This window comes from Branchiostoma floridae, chromosome 17, assembly GCF_000003815.2.
Source record: "Branchiostoma floridae strain S238N-H82 chromosome 17, Bfl_VNyyK, whole genome shotgun sequence".
Taxonomy (NCBI): Eukaryota; Metazoa; Chordata; class Leptocardii; order Amphioxiformes; family Branchiostomatidae; genus Branchiostoma; species Branchiostoma floridae.
Window position 1 is genome coordinate 10388299 of NC_049995.1, and position 16764 is coordinate 10405062.

Below are 16764 nucleotides of genomic sequence, written 5' to 3' on the forward strand. Positions count from 1 at the left end.
CCATGATTGAAAGCATGTACAAAACTCTAGTGTAGGTCTTCAGTGGTAGCTTTGCTCCTATATCTTAAACTGCAAGATATGTGCCTGTTTATGTAGACAAGGCTGCTCTATCTCAAAGACCATGATCAGTGCTCACGTAAGAAATTAATCTTTGTAGTTCTCTCAGATAATATTTCCCATAAAGATTATGTCTATGGTGGCCACCTATCCATTCAGACCAGGGAGGCCTCTTGAGAGGTCTTTTTGGGCAGTTTAAACTATACGGGTACTCTGCGCAATAGACTGATCCCACAATCCCACCTCCCTCAAACAAAATGTAGAAATGCCTATCAAAGCCAGATATTTGCAGCTACTCTCTTATTGGTCAAATCTCTAATTGCCATAATCTCATTGGTTGAACTTTTAATTATGATCTATTTTACACTTACCATGTTAATCTGTAACACCTTATCATTGTGCGTACTTCACATAAATTACTCATATACTGGAATCAACACTACTCTCCAGTACATGCCTCTCCACTTAGCATCACAAAGGACAATAACTTTTCCTATGGTATTGTTTACCATATAGGGAACTATGCAAAAATGATTTATATTTGAGTGACATTTGCATACAATTCTTAGGAGTTAGTGAATTGACATGTCCATCCAGTTTTTCTAGTTCGCTGTACTTGTATTGAATTACTGACAGTAATCATACTAGTGATGTTGAAGAAGAGTGATGGATGTCACTTGAAGCGTCTGGAAGTAAATCTCCATTTTTCATCCAGTTGTAAAGATTGATTTATATTTGAATAACACTACTTTACTGTTGTGTCCCTTTTTCAGGAGTATCCAGAGCCTCCACTTTCCTTGCGAATGCTCGAATGTCCTCGGCCAGCAAAGCAGGCTGTTCGAAGGCCGGGAAATGCCCGCCGGTGGGCATGGTGGTGTAGTGGACCAGGTTAGGGTAGCCCCAGTAGCAAAAGGACTCAGGCACGTGGCTAATGATCTCATGAGGAAATGCTACCACACCTGATGGTACTGTCACTGGTAGGCTGGAGAAAACATGGAAGAGAAAATGATTCAACGATTCCATTCCAAACCAATTTTATTTTATTCGTTTTTTTAATAGGGATGGGTACCGGTACAGAAAATTCAGGTCCAGGTCCGGTTCAGGTCCAGAGGATCAGGTCCAGGTCCGGACCTGATTCAGTATGACTCATACCAATGGTCCATTTTACTACAAAGAAATCTGTTTGGTGGAGTATCAGACTTACACTGGCGTTTTAAAATCCTTCAACACTGACTGCACCTGCAGCTGTAAAACTTGGTAGAAATTACACTATAAACTCTACTCTACTTCACTCTTGCTATTTTTTTCCACCTGCAAGCGACAAAACGTGTGAATGCCTGATAAAATAATCTGTTAATTTTCTAATCGGTCCAACATTCTGTCTGCTGTACCGATACCCAGCCCTATTCTTCGTCCTTACTTCATGTTTCTTTTTTTTTGTTACCAATCGACATATGTGGAATTGCAGAAACACACACGCACCATACGGACACACACACAAAGGCACACACACACACACACACACACACACACACACTCAGAAAAGCCAAAAACAACTCACTCTCTTATTAAGGTTGACAGTACACGACTGTAATAATCACGTTAACAGCTGGTATAGAAAGTGCATCATAAGACCATCACCCTATCCAAAGGGGTTTATAGGAAGCAATTATCCTATAACTTCCTTGTCCACTCAAAATGATTTGTACATTGTACGCACCCGATGGCCACGAGTGCTTTCCCAGCAAACGCCTCCTTGTAGAACCTCATGGATGAAGGGATGGTGCCTGTTACCCAGTACATCATCACACTGGTCAGCAGCTCATCCTGGGGAGGAGAACAGAATATCGGTCAAGGTATCCTGGGGAGGAGTACAGAAGATGAAGATTACACTGGGATCCCGGGAAGGAGAGCAGGATATTGATCAGGGTATCTTGGGGAGGAGAACAAACAGATAAAGTTTTGATATACCAGGAAGGGGAACTGGAAATTGATCAGAATACCATGGGAAGGAAAATTTACAGATGAAGTTTACACTGGGAAGGCCTCAGAACTGAATATTGATCAGAATACCTCTGAAGGAGAACACAAAGATAAAGGTTACACTGGGAAAGAGAGCAGTTGCTGAAAGAATCCTGGGAATAGACTTTTAAGGTCAGTGCAAAGATGACAACTTGGATGGAGAAAGGAATACTAATTAGGCAATATCTGGAGAAGATTCTTCAAGTAGCTTTTTTCATTTTCCTTAAAGCTTGACTTGTATCTCTTTGTACAGTACTTATTAATCAATAGAAACTCCTTCAATGGGCCTTAGTACACTGACACTAGACCTAGACCCTACTCTTTCATTCCATGAGTGTGACAAAACAAGAAAGCTGGCCGGTGCGTATTTTGGAAAAAGCCTGGATGTTAAACAAAATCACACGAAAAAAGAGTTTTTAAACATCGAATTACTAAATTGTTTTTTCTTCTATTAAAAAAAACACTTACATGAGATTTGTCTAACAAAAAAAAAAAAATTTTAGCAAGTGGGGTTCAAACCCACGATCTACGGCTGGAGAAGCAAATTGCTCCAATAGGTACCGTGCTGTAGACCGCTCGGCCACGCTGGCTTGATACGCAATAGGGCGTATAGAAGGGCTATTAGAAGGGTTTGGTTAAATTGACCGATCCATGCATCCATGCATGCATCCATGCAAACCAAAGGGTTGAAAGAACCGCTTCTCCCGTCTCATAGCCGGTGCTATGCACCGGCAAAAATCACTTTTTAACCCCATACCTTGGTGTAATATTTCTCCAGCCCTCCATCAGCCAAGTCCCTGTTTGCTGGGTTTGTCCAAGTGGAGAATTTCTCTAGAATGTAGGCGGCCAAACCCACAGGGGAGTCATTCAGGGCAAAACCTAAAACAAAAGTACAAATTGCATTACAATTATGTCAATGACATTAAACTGTTTTTAGCAAAGGCAATGACAGCCAAGTTTGACAAGTAAGGAAGACTTTACATGATTGAGTACAAGCATGCCAAGAATAATTTTCCAATGAGGTGTTGTGACTGTTATGTTTTACATGCAGTCATAGCCCGCCTCACTAATTCAAATGAATTATTTGTTGAAGCGTTATTGGTCATTTGGATCCTGTGTTGCTTGTAACTTGTTCTTCAGTAGTATTTGAAAGTTGGATATTCCATACCTACAGTGTCCGGCTTTGATGCCTGTAGGTGGAAATAACCAGACTCCTGTAGTGTGTCCAGAAGCTTTTTACTTACAGGATACAGCTAAAAAGGAAAAAAAAATAGACACAAATTCATTAAGTATTTGACGGACAAATTAAAGTTACAAGACATGCCCAACGGTGGCCACATGACAAAATTCTGTTCTCTATTGGCCGAATCACTAATTGCGATTGACAGCTGGAATGGTCCATTCTTGTTAACACTATATATCGACCTTTTTTGTACCAGTATTAAGAATAATCTTGTACATGTACTGTTCTACGTTATACCATCTTTAATACAATATAATGATTCTAAAACACACCCTTTTGTAGTCCGCTTCTGTTAGTCCAGCCAATGAGGGAGCCACACTGCCCAGCATCATATAGAAGGCATACGCACCGCCCATTTCTATGGTCGGCATGTTCGTATGGAGTCCCTTAATAACACTACAAAGCAAAAAGAACAGTGTTAGATGTTAAAAGTACCTATGACAAAAAGAGGAATTTGATTTCAATTGATTGGTACAAAAACACTTACATTATTTTAATGACAAATGTTTTTTTTTTAGAATAAACAATTTGAAATTTAATTGACCAGAAAAACAATTTGATTCCAGACTCTAGGTCAACAACTTAAAAATGCTTTACCAAATCAAGTTCATTTCTTATTGAGTACATAGCAGGGAGTGACAAATATTAGGCGGAAGGCATTAATAGGTCCCGAGGGATGAGTTAAGTTATACATAATTAGGGTATAATGATACATGATAATATATATTTATGTATAATTATACATAAAGATTTTTTTCCCATTATACACAATTATACATAACCCATTTTACTGTTGAACATATCCCTTATTACCATTGGTATTAATACTCATATACTAAAGTTCTTCCAACACAACCCTCATCACTGTTACGAACAGAGACGAGGGGGGATACAAACTGAGCCATGTTTAGGACGGCATTCTCACTGATGCAGCGCCACCTACATTGGCTATATATATTAGTAGCAGTGAAAAGGTCTCATTGATGTATTACTCCGAGTGGGTACCCTAAAAGAGATCCAAGCCAAAAAATGAACGGCTGCACGGATGCATGTTTTTAGCGGTGAGAAATTCCCTTTTAGCCAGCGGAACTGATCTCAAAAGTTAGATTGGTGAAAGCTTGTTTGTACCTGAAGAAATTAGCAGGTAAAGTTTTGCAGCCGCGCGCTAGGTCGGAGGTACACAGTCGTGGGTTCTGAGTGGTGCGGTTGTACAATAGCAGCGAAAAAGTGCCTTTTGTGGGGATTGACTAAGCGTAGTTTGTAATTGCTATAAAAAAAGTTCCTATGTATAGTTTACATTGGCAATTTTTTCCCACAATAAAGGGTAAATGTGCTCAACATAGAATGAAAAATCTGCTGAAATTTCATGTAGCTTCATTATAAACGCGCCCATTTTAACCACGAATTATAACATAGAAGTCTATGGGAAGAAGAAACTCATCAATGAGACCAAAAGTAGATCCAGTCATTCTACCCTGATGATGGTGCCTGATGGACACCGAAACGTTGGAAGTGAGTACTGTTTGGTTGTGTTATAAGAACTTTACTATACGATTATGAATTCTGGTGAACTGTTTTGACCTGAATGTACCTTGGCTTCAAGACAGCCATGTTACGTGTGATCATCGCACCCCAGTCTCCTCCCTGTACATAAAACTTCTGAAAACCCAGCCTTTCCATCAGCTTATGGAACATCTGGGCTGCAGCGATCTGGTCAAAACCTGTACAGAAAAATGAACAAAAAAAATTAATGGTCAATGGTTTGAGCTTCTTCAGAATGTGTAGGTGAAGGTTAGACATCCTGGTAATAAGATAGGACAAAAAACAGTTAGTGAGTGACTCAAGCAACTGGATATGATTTTGGAAATGGTCAGACGCTTTTTAATTAGATGAAAACAATCATTTTCTAATAACTACAGATTATCAGGTGATATCAAGATTTGCGAACGTTTGTAGCTTTCATCACTATGTACATGAATTTTCTGAAATAATGAGTCATAGAAAAAAATAATATTAGGAGCAATACAACCTGATGACATCATCCATATGGCCCAAAAATCATAATTAGAATTCTTTCATGCCCATAATATATCGACATTCGTTACATTCTTTCTTAATCAATTAATGAGAAAACAATGGAAGGTCGAAATGCCAATTTAGCCAGGTAGGAAACCTTAAATAAGACTTTTTCATTACTCACCCTTTTTATGAGGAATCTCGGAGAAGCCATAACCAGGGATGGAGGGGGCAATGACCTCAAACACATCATCCTCACTCCCCCCGTGACTAGTGGGATCTACCAACATCGGGATCATCTTATAAAACTCAAACACCGAACCGGGCCAACCGTGAACGATCAACAGGGGTTTAGCTGTCTGACCTGGCTTCAGTTTGGGTTTAGCGTGAATGAAGTGTAGATCTATTCCCTCAATGTTTGTCTTATAATGGGACAACGTGTTTAAGTATGCTTCTTGTTTTCTCCAGTCATACTGAGTTTTCCAATAGGTTACGAGGTCGATCATGTATTCGCGGCGGAAGCCATATTGAAACTGAACGTCTTCGAGAGCATCGAAGAATCGAGTGTTTGAGAGACGATTTTTGAGATCTGCTAGCGCAGAATCTGACACATTTACAATGATGCCGTACACGTTTTCGTCCTGTTTTGTATCGGGTGATGGTTTTGCCCCCCTCCCCCAGTAGTTGTCTTGGAACTCGAGGGGCTCTGGTGGGGTTTTCAAGACTCCAGAGAATAAAACAGCTATCGCCACGGCAACTATGACGAAAAAGGTAGTGAGCTTCCAACCCATGGTTCCAGAGAAGTACCTATAGAGGAGAAGAAATTGACGCAGAGTTAAAGAAAATTAATGCATGTCAAATATTAGTCTGTACATTCTTTTACATCTGGTTGTGGCTGAATGGCGTTAATTCTTTTTATCATTGGAAATATATGCTGCATAGGACTATTACAGTGCTGTATTACGAATTCACGAATAAATGAATAATTTGCCTTTTGTCAAACTACTTGCACACAAAACTCCTATTATACCATTAGGCTCACCCCTGAGGCATTGCCAAAAATTATCAGTTAATATTTACTGCAAAAGCTTAGCCTGGAGTCCAGCAATTGGGCAGCGAGTGCAAGGAGCCTGGGTAGAAATTCAATGGTACCCAGGCTTAAGGTTTAACCGCCATAAATACATAGTATGTATTCATGGCTTTCACAGGCCTGTTAATAATTCACAACCCCACATGGTACACATGTAGCTTTACTTTGGGCACCCAACTTAAGAGGGCTATGACACTCTTTATATAAAAAGAATCAAAAGATGCTAATAAATTAACATGTATTAAATTAGATTTCCTGTCAGGTGATTGGTATGCAAAGAATTAGAAATGCCCTCAAAACTTATTACCCCGAAATGGGTGCATACAGGGAAATCTTAAAATGACCCTTGGATTTTGAACCTGAAATTAAATCAACCCCCTTCTTTAAAATGCCTTCTTTCTTTGATTTTACTATTTTTAGCATTTGGGCATCCATGGATCTTATTATATTGCACGATTCTAAAGTTCACACACTGGTTTGACATTCAGGTTTGGTTATAGCTTACCTTAGAAAAAAGAATGGCCAGCAAGATATTAATCCCTAGACTCGAGTAAGATGGAGGTGAGCAAATATAGTTCGTTAGTTCTACTTTGACCAGGGAACAAATAAACCAAGCAACGTGCCCCACAGGTCATTGACTTTTGACCTTTGCTGCATCAACATGCAAAGAAAAAGTAGGGAATAAAACGTCACAAATTTCACAGCATTCAATATATTTTATATAGTTTAGACAAAGATTAAAACACATAAGAGTATATTTTTCTTGACTTTAAGTTAGGGTTTAGTTGAGTGATAAACATTGATGATACTCCAGAAATGTGTTTTGTTGTGCTTGTTTGTTGTTACTGTTACAGTAGTTTTGGGTGTTTTGGATAAGCCCTCTCACAGAGATCAGAACACATTTGTGGCGGAGCGAGGCTATTGACACACCCAGTGCTAGAAACCACTAAAATGAGGAAATCTTATGATTATATTTGACAATCAACACTCTGAAAAATACAAATGGCATCCTGTGTCCATTATCAACCCAAAATACGATCTTTTTCACGTGTTTGCGGCACAATTTTAAACATCGGAATCTGCTATCATATAGGGTGCTAGTTTTACTGTCACCGCATGTGATCATGGCAGCCATGTTGGATCGGTTAGGAACACGTTTTCAGCTGTGTTTACCGACGAATTCCTGCCGTATTGGAGAATTTGCTGCCTCAAAACTTATATCACTAAGGAAGCGAAGTTAAAGTTGTTGTTTTACCTCCATTACTTTTAATGTGAAAGAAATATTCTTCCGAGTCGCTGCCGATAGCGCCGGAACCACACGGCCGAAAATTATGACATGTTTTGTGGTCACTGGTCAGTGTTATTTTTGGTTTATGATGTTAACAGAAACTTTAAAAGTTGTTTATATATAAAATATTCTTATATCAAATGGATGTTTAAAAAGGGACAAGAAAAACAAAAAAAATAAAATAAAAAATCTCCGGCGCGTACTCGAACCGGGTCGGAGCTGTTATCATGAATTCCCGGGTCAACGCTTTATCCACTGCGCTACGCCTAACGTACACGTTAAAGGCTGTATTAACAGGTATCCAAATGTAGGGGATAACTTGAATACGTCCGTTCATTCCAAGATTCAAAGATTCCAATGTCTAATCTTCCGAACAATGTCTAATTAATTATTGCTTGTGTAAAATATTGCCGGAAAGGCATGTTACAAGCTCTGATTGGCTGACTGGCATCTCGGTGTGTCAATAGCCTGTTTGGCTATTGGCACACTGAGTGTGTCTAAGCCACAGCGTTTGTGGCGACATGAATTCTAGGGAATATGCTATCCCAAAACTAGTGCTCAGCTTAAGGGGGCCCAAACTTATGTCACTTCTTCCCGAGCAAGATCAAGCTATCTAACACCTAAAAATCATCATTCGTGATCATAGTCTGTTCAGAACACGAGATAGCATAGCCAGACGTTCTGCTGCAGTACCAAGGGAAGCCACTAGGGGACCCAAAATCTAATCATTTCCAGCTTTCATCACAAGTATGATACCTTCCACCCCTGAGCCATTCTTGAGTTATCTTGTTCACAGACAGACAGACACATGACATACACATACTCACACACAATATTTTCATGGATAACACAACATGGTATTGGTAACACAAATAAAGATTTTCATGAATATTTTTAACCCAAGGTATTCATGGCTATCATTCATATTCATTGATTCAAAGTTCACACACCGGTTTCACAATCAGTAAATGTTAATACTTACTTTCAAAACAAGAACGGCCGCCAAGATGTTTATTTGAAGACCGAGACATGCATATATAGGTCGTTCTTCTACTCTACAGACTACAAAATAAATCGAGAAACGCGCCAAGAAATAGGTCAACACTGGTCATTAACCTTTAACCCCGACAGCATCAAAACAACAAGAAAGGTGAAAGCATAAAATCATACAATTCTACCGTAATGATTTAAACCACACATATTTATATTTCTATTTATGATATCAATATTTAGCATTGTATGACTCATATAATATTATGTCATGATATCATGGAAAAGACCGACGAATTCTCCGAAATCATGTGTCTTTCTTTTCACTTGTTTGCGGTAGCGGAGAGTTTCAATATGGCCGATACGGTCTAGAAAAATTTTGTCCATAGAAAAAGAAGGTATTTTATGATTGATAAAGTGATCTTTCCGGTGGAAGACATGCCAACTGGTCTGTAATATGAGCAAACTGTTGTTATTTGACAACTTTTGAGGTAAGTGTCAAGTGTCAGGTGCTCTAAAATGATGCTTATAGCCCAAATGTTTAGTTTCTGTTTTGCGTTTTAGATTATTTTTATGGGGTAGGATGATTTGATATAATTTGTATCTCACTCATGAACGCAAATAGCACGCAATATAATGAGCTACATACAGTACCATGGATGCCAGGCTTTTCTCAAGCCATACACAGACAGGTCCTCGGCAATTCCATAGCCATAGGGCCAAATTATTTTGCCCCAAAATTATGAAATGTGAGAGGAGGCGCAATTGAGGGAGGGGGGTTTGTAGGTTGGTTAGAGTACCATGTAAAATTTCCATGGGCATGCGATATCCCTGGAGCTGAGGAGCTGGCCTGTGGAGGTTCTTGAAGCAGTCACAAACCACCGTAAAGGCGACTATATAGTCACATTAAGTTAACTGTTCAGTAATGGAAATCCTGGTGCCTAGCCTTTACATAAATTATATAGAACTTCATGTGCAAACTCAAAGCCTCCATTGAAGTTGATCAACACTCCATTTTCTACCTACCACAAAATTAAATCCCTGAAGACTCAAAATGCATTCACATTTTAACAGCGGGGTTCAAATGCCGCCAAACTGTCCATGCCAAATGGTCTGACCTTTTGGCGTAGTGGTTAGCGGTATTGCCATTGGGTTTGTGATCTGGCGGCCTGGGGTTGGCGTGGGTTTGAATCCCTGGATCCAGGAGACTTATATTCACCCCTTGTGTTTCAACATACAGTATTTGAGGACACTATATGATAGGACATACTAGGTAATTGCAGGACATATAAGGTACATGAATTTGCAGGACATATTAGGTAAAGTTTCTCTTCTCCTGTGGCTGCAAACTTTTTCTGCAACAATATCAAATCAAGGGCCAGCAAGAAAATTTAGGCAGTCTGATTATTGTTCGTGCAATGCCATAGAATCTCTTTTGATAACGTTGATTCTTTTTCAGATCTGTCCGAGATATTGTTCCAACAACAGTTGACCCACAGTTGTGTGAATGACCAAGCTAGGAGCTATGAAACATGGACATGGACATGGACACCAATGTGGGTGTGGCAAGCAGAGACTTCCCACTGCAGTACCTCACTCAATCCCCAGGAGGAGTGGTTTTGCATTTATCCAGGTGGTGAGCAGGTTTGCCATCGATGTGTTGGTGAGGTGCTGGGCGCTGTGCAGCACGGGACTGCTGGCAGTGCTGCTCTTCTATTGGCTGTACGGAGGATGGGTGGCCTCCATCGTGGTCTGGATCTCCATATTTGGTAAGTATGAACTCCATATTTGTAAGTATGAGAGGTGCTTAGAGTTACAATTGTCCACTCCATATTTGGTATGTTTGAGAACTTGGCTCCATATTTGGTATGTGTGAGAAGTCTCCTCCATATTTGGTATGTGTGACAAGTCACCATATTTGGATATGTGTGAGAAGTCTTCATATTTGGAAAGTGTGAGAAATCTCCATATTTGTTAAATCTCCACATTGAGAAGTTTCCATGTTTGGTAAATGTGAGAATTTTCCATGCAAGTATTTGGTACTGTAAATGCAGGAATTTTCGCGGTGGTTTTATGTTCGCGCTTTTCGTGGTGGCCGCTTCACCGCGAATTTAAAACCACCCCGAACATTTTTCCATAACAGTAAGAGACTGCAGTGCATGGTGCTACCACGAACTTAAAACCACAGCGAAAAGTCCTTTTATTTGCTACCGAGGAATTAAATCACCGCGAACTTAAATGCAATTACAGTAGTATATTACAATGTAGCATGCCCCATACATAAATACAGTTGTACTTCCATATATTCAGGAACTAAAACTCTCTGAACATTTTCCATTTTCTAGGAATCTTCTACAACTACCAAGACTACCTCCTGTACTACCCTGAGGTGCCCAAATCCTCGCGACTGCTGGTTCAGTCTCCCCAGGGGTGGAACGTACCCTTTGAGAGCCTCTTCATAAAGGCCAGGGATGGGACCAGGCTGCATGCACTATTACTCAAACAGCCAGAGGGCCTCGCTGCAACCGCACCCACTGTGCTGTTCCTCCATGGAAATGCCGGGAATATTGGACATAGGTACACAGCTACTTTTGTGCTTTGAGTGTGTTGTGGATTTGTGGAAAATTCTTCTTGGAAAATGGTAGAAATAAGGCTGTTTATCCTACACAGGCTTTTAACTAGGATTTTATTATAAAGGGTCCACATTTCTTAGTGAGTCATGGTAAGTGATAAAGGCACCACTATTGTAGAGGGGTCCGGGGGCATCCACCTTCCATAGTGCAGAGTTTTTGAGAATTTTAAGTTAAAATAGTGCATTCTGAGGGCAAAATTACTGTCAGAGAGGTCACAGTAGAAGACTGACCACAAATGACCTCATGCCATCCCTGGTCAATCAGAATTCCATGCTTGTCAGAGGATCTGCTCCCCAGTGTAAGGGTGTCTAGTGCATCCAATTTCTTGTTATTTTTAAGAAAACCTCGTCCAAATGACCCCATGACGCATGCCAGGGTATACGTAAAAGCCTGTATACATATGTAAAGATGTGTTTAAGTGAGGTTAAACAAAATATTAGTTTGTAGGACTGGTATAGACCATGTGAAGGTAAAACATTTTGTTCTTGTATTTGCTTGCAAGTGTTGCCTTTCTAGTTCTTTTTCTATTTAAACCCATCACTTTTGTTCCAGGTTAGTGAATGCAGTGGCCTTGTATGCAGCAGTATCAGTTAATGTTTTACTGCTGGAGTACAGAGGGTATGGCAAGAGTGATGGCTCACCTTCAGAAACAGGTATGATATTTGAAATGATATGATAGTTAAACCTTATCCCTGCTAGTCTTATTACACTATACAGAAGAAGCCAGTTTTGAAATTGCACAACAGATAAATGCACACTTCTCTTATTTGCACAAAATTCAAAATCCCAAATCGGTGTGGTCCAGCTGGATGACTTTGCATTGTTGCACCATCCAGATAATTGCACGAAATGCGCTGGCTAGTATTAGAGTGTGCAATTAAATCATTATGGTTTCTACAGTAACTGTATATCCATTGGCTTCAAGTTTTAGCAACAGGAAAGAGGTTGAAAAAGTTTGTTACCAAGAAAATAAACAGTCTGTTTTGATTTAAAGAAAGATTGTTTGATTGCTATTTCTAGCCATACATAAAGACATGTCTTTATCAATCACAGTTTTATCAAATGAAAGCTAGACAAACAAACTATCTGTATTGGATTTTAAAACTAAAATACTTGAGAGTAAAACTGCAGTTTGTACAAAAGCCACAAGGGGGCCCAAATATATGAAGTCTTGAAGTTCTATCTTGGACTATCTTCTACATGTACATCCAAGAAAGTAAGCTATAACGGGAGGTACCCCAACACGGTACGCTTTTTCTTGCGCTCAAACTCATGGCGCTCCATCGCTAGTTGCCTGAGAGTGGTCAAATTTTGATGACTGAATTTTTAACTCATAGATTTGAACAACATACTTGAATAAGAAATGCATTCATGTGGTTCATGAACCTTTTGCGCTGCGTGTTAGAAGTGGCAAACACTGAGAGACAATTTCGTGTATGTAACCTTCCAATTTTGTGCTACGCTGGACAGTGTGCCTAACTCGGTACGCTTTTTTTTATATTTTGCTCTCTTCAGAAGTAAGTGGTAAATTTAAGTACACAGAAAAAAATTAATAGTATGATATTTTAGCTTTCTTTTGACAGTAAAATCGTGACTGTATGTACTTCTTGTCTCACATGAGGAAGGCTGTACCTAGAACAATCCAGCTGATGTTTTACGGGCAATGGGCTGAATGCACTGATTGTGAATGCCCGACTAAAAAAAAACATTACGAAAAAACGACACCGCCAACATCAACAAAACTCTGTCTGATTATATGAAAATATCATCTACATCTCTCTGTCAAGTCTTATTTTCATAGACAGCACGAATCATTTGTTTACAGTCAAATAAATCTTTGGAGCGTTCTCTAGTCTGCCACCTTCACGGCCACACTCCCTTGGGAGTACAATGGTGGCAATGTTTATGTCGCTTCCTTTTGGTTGCTTTTCTACTCAACAAACATTTGAAGACCCATATTCATAGTGTTTTATGGAGCTTTATTTATGTGTATCATGGCAGTTGTATGACTGCTTGGATGAGTTTGTATAGTTAGCGACACGAGCCGCCAATACGCAGAGGCCGGTGACCGCAGTGATTCAGCACTGTCAACATTACTGTTAGAATTCTGCTCTTAAAAAAACATGAAGTAAATATGTTAAAGTATACTTGGAATGCAAATTAAAGCTGTGTGCATGGGCTTGGTTTATTTACCTTGTAATCAGCATAGTCAGTGGCAACAAACACGGTGTACTTATGGATAATAAGATCAGCAAAAAATCCGTACCGTCTTACGACGGGGACCGTCTTAGGGCGGCCCCCGTTAGAAATTGTCTTTTACGTTAATTCTCTTTTGTTTTCTCCAATGTTGAATCATAATCATTCAATGCTGAAACCCATGATTATCCATACCAGATTGTATCAAGATATTAGAGATTCATGTATGTTAGCCTATATCGTTTAGTCGGTAGAATTTAAGATTTCTTTTGGATTTCAACTTTTCTGTTGTGTCTCTGAAGCTTCATGTTTTTCGCAGGTTTATATTTAGATGCAGAGGCAGCTGTGGACTTCCTTTACAGTAGAGCGGACATAAACCAGAGAAAAATCGTGGTCTTCGGCCGCTCTCTCGGAGGCGCCGTGGGAGTCCACCTAGCGACCCATTCCGTCTTCAGGGAGAGAATATTCGCCGTCATACTAGAGAACACCTTTACCAGCATACCACACATGGCCACTATTATATTTTCTATGAAGAGGATATTGAAATGGGTTCCAGTATGGATGTATAAAAATCAGGTAAGAACTTGATGTATATAATGTATACATATCCCATAGCCTTGCTTATCTCTGTCAAAACAGTAGTAGTAGTAACTGTAGTTACTGTTACAGTACTAGTAGTAGTTGAATGAGTAGTAGTTGGTAGTAGTTGTAGTAGTAGTAGTAGTAGTTTTAGTAGTAGTAGTTATATTATAGTTGTTTTAGTAGAAGTGAACTGTAGTAGTAGTAGTAGTAGTAGTAGTAGTAGTAGTAGTAGTAGTAGTTCATTTGTATATATAATGATCAGCCCCTATAGCTCTGTCCTGCCACTTGCTACATATTATAACCAAACGTCACATACAATTACCACGTCTGCTACAAGTAGCCATGGTGACAGCTGCCTGGTCCAAGTATTGGCCTCATTTGTTTGGAGGTGGGGAAGAAGAAATGGACCAAAAACAACATGTTTCCTTCTGTGAAGGTAAATGTAATAAAGATGCAATAACAGTAACAGTTAAATCCATGTGAGAATTGTGTATACAGATTTTACCTTTTCCTTACAGTTTCTTTCTATCAAGAAGATTGGACAGTGTAGCCGACCGACTCTGTTTGTCTCAGGGCTCGCAGATCAGCTCATCCCTCCATACATGATGCAGCTTATGTTCCAGGTAATTATAGCTGTGTGTCTTTATACAAGTTCAGGATCAAATACAGTGTTACATTGCCCAATTATTACCTTCCTCAAGAAGCATAGATGTTTTTGATAGTTTTGTAATATAGTTTTTATTTGGCTTTGCTGCATACTTGCAACTTGTAAAGTTATGGATGGATTAATGAAATTTGGTAATATTAATATGTAATTTGCTCTTGTCCTATCGTAGAACTGATTTTTCCTTTGCAAGTTATAATAATAATTTAAGCCATTTAATTTCACACCCAATTTGCCTGCGTATCTCCTGCAATTATCTGACGTGTGCAATAATTCGAAGTTACCCAGTTGGACTGTATACTGTATTAGTGTGATCAATGAATAGGGGTCATGCCAGAAGTGTGCGGTTATCCGATGTGCATTAAATGGCTTCTACTAACTGTACAGGAAAATGTCATACCTTGTCATTTTCTTGATGCAACTTTTCATATTTGTAGTACTGAGCTGTATGATTATACTTTACATACTTTAACTTTGAGATACATGTAACTTCCTTGTTCCTTGTGTATGTCTAGGAGTCAGGGTCAGTGTACAAGAGGATGTGTACCTTCCCTACAGGAACACACAATGAGACCTGGCAGTGTGATGGGTACTGTGATGTCATCAGGAGATTCCTACAGGAGGTAGGTCAAAGGTTAAAGGTCATATCAGGAGAATCCTACACGTCAATGGTTGATACCATCACTTGTTTCATATGTATAGTACCAATATGTCACTTGATGTTTGTACTGTCAGTGACCTCAAAAGGGCATACTGTTTCAGTCTATTTTTTATGTGTTTTATCCCTTATTACTCTAGTCTGGGTACCATCCGGAAAGTAGTGCGCTCCAGCATTAATTATACACTATATACAGTCACTTATTGCTCTGACATTCATCATACACTATATACAGTCACTTATTGCTCTGACATTCATCATACACTATATACAGTTGCTTCTCTGCTGTTCCGTCTGGGATTCTTGGCGACGTTAACGTCTGGAATCGTCCAATTTTTGGACGAGGGCGCTGATTGGTTCCTACACATGAGCAAATTAAGGAATGGATTCAATCGTTGGTTCAAACAGGCAACACCCAAAAAGCCCTCCGTCCACTTGTGGGAGGGCTTGTCGTCATGGAGCAAGAGCTCTAGATTGCCATTCCTTAATTCACTGATTAACTGATAATAATAGCACCAAACGATTTGGGTATACAGTTCCCAAGATGGGTAGCAGAAGCAAACATAGGAGTAAACTACTACCTGGATGGTACCAGGCTAATATTACTCAAGATCCTTTTTAGATTGACACCCCCTTCTTGAAGGTTGTTTGGTACAATCCATTAGTCAATAGTCATTGGAAATAAAGAATACTGATATCATGAATCCTTTCTTTTGTTTTAGGTGTCCCAGGCCCATGGATTAGAAGACACAGATGGAATAGTTCATGACCATACAATTTTAGATATATAAAAAGGTCTAACAATTTTCAGTAAAGTACAGAGACATGCTCTTAAGGTATCTCGGTTGGCTAAATTGGCATTTTGACCTTCCATTGTTTTCTCATTAATGAATTCAGAAAGAATTGAGCCGTAACGAATATTGATAAATAGGCATTAAAAAAATCTGATTTTTTGGGGGCCAAATTGATGACGTCATCAGGTTTTATTGCCCCTAATATTATTTTTTCTACGATAAAATACAGCACCTTAGTACATACCACTGCAATGACACTATGTTTTTTATGTGCATAATGATGAAAGCTACAAACTCACGGTTGCACAAATTGATATCTACTAACGATCTGTAGTTATTAAGAATTAACTTTTTTTTACGGCTCCATTCTTTCTTAATTCATTAATAAGAAAACAATGGAAGGTTAAAATGCCAATTTAGCCAACCGAAATACCTTAAGTTAATGGAAATCAGTGTCATGTTCTGCAGAAAAGAAAATGGTATGGAGAAAAAAGGAATTACCCGTTTGAACAAGGATTCTTCTGTGCATAG

The 16764-nt window shown here is 39.2% G+C and overlaps 2 protein-coding genes across 3 annotated transcripts; one reads left to right on the forward strand and one right to left on the reverse strand.

Annotated features, from left to right (window-relative positions):
- Positions 1-540: 540 nt before the first annotated feature.
- Positions 541-8875, reverse strand: LOC118404497 (epoxide hydrolase 1-like). 2 transcript variants are annotated; one of them, XM_035803603.1, is made up of 8 exons: positions 8699-8875; positions 5523-6145; positions 4914-5043; positions 3595-3718; positions 3248-3332; positions 2837-2958; positions 1778-1884; positions 541-1039 (listed from the first exon to the last, which is right to left on the reverse strand). In XM_035803603.1, the coding sequence occupies exons 2-8, from the start codon at positions 6127-6129 to the stop codon at positions 808-810; spliced, it is 1407 nt and encodes a 468-aa protein (XP_035659496.1). In that variant the 5' UTR covers positions 6130-6145; positions 8699-8875; the 3' UTR covers positions 541-807. The 2 variants fall into 2 exon arrangements, with proteins under 2 accessions (XP_035659496.1, XP_035659497.1); XM_035803604.1 differs by lacking the exon at positions 8699-8875 and adding an exon at positions 6934-7057.
- A 133-nt stretch (positions 8876-9008) lies between these two features.
- LOC118404499 (protein ABHD13-like) lies at positions 9009-16385 on the forward strand. Its single transcript, XM_035803606.1, has 8 exons — positions 9009-9197; positions 10166-10475; positions 11052-11283; positions 11892-11992; positions 13855-14111; positions 14636-14740; positions 15297-15404; positions 16162-16385. The coding sequence occupies exons 2-8, from the start codon at positions 10214-10216 to the stop codon at positions 16228-16230; spliced, it is 1134 nt and encodes a 377-aa protein (XP_035659499.1). The 5' UTR covers positions 9009-9197; positions 10166-10213; the 3' UTR covers positions 16231-16385.
- Positions 16386-16764: the final 379 nt, after the last annotated feature.

What these genes read in the sequence shown, in the direction of transcription:
- LOC118404499 (XM_035803606.1), top strand. Translation starts at nt 10,214, where the DNA reads ATGACCAAGCTAGGAGCTATGAAACATGGACATGGACATGGACACCAA. An exon ending in TGGCTCACCTTCAGAAACAG is followed by an intron (nt 11,993 to 13,854) that starts GTATGATATTTG and finishes TGTTTTTCGCAG; the next exon opens with GTTTATATTTAGATGCAGAG. An exon ending in TATGGATGTATAAAAATCAG is followed by an intron (nt 14,112 to 14,635) that starts GTAAGAACTTGA and finishes TTTTCCTTACAG; the next exon opens with TTTCTTTCTATCAAGAAGAT.
- LOC118404497 (XM_035803603.1), bottom strand. Translation starts at nt 6,129, where the DNA reads ATGGGTTGGAAGCTCACTACCTTTTTCGTCATAGTTGCCGTGGCGATA. An exon ending in ATCAAAGCCGGACACTGTAG is followed by an intron (nt 2,959 to 3,247) that starts GTATGGAATATC and finishes CTTTTGTTTTAG; the next exon opens with GTTTTGCCCTGAATGACTCC. An exon ending in TGGAGAAATATTACACCAAG is followed by an intron (nt 1,885 to 2,836) that starts GTATGGGGTTAA and finishes TCTCCTCCCCAG; the next exon opens with GATGAGCTGCTGACCAGTGT.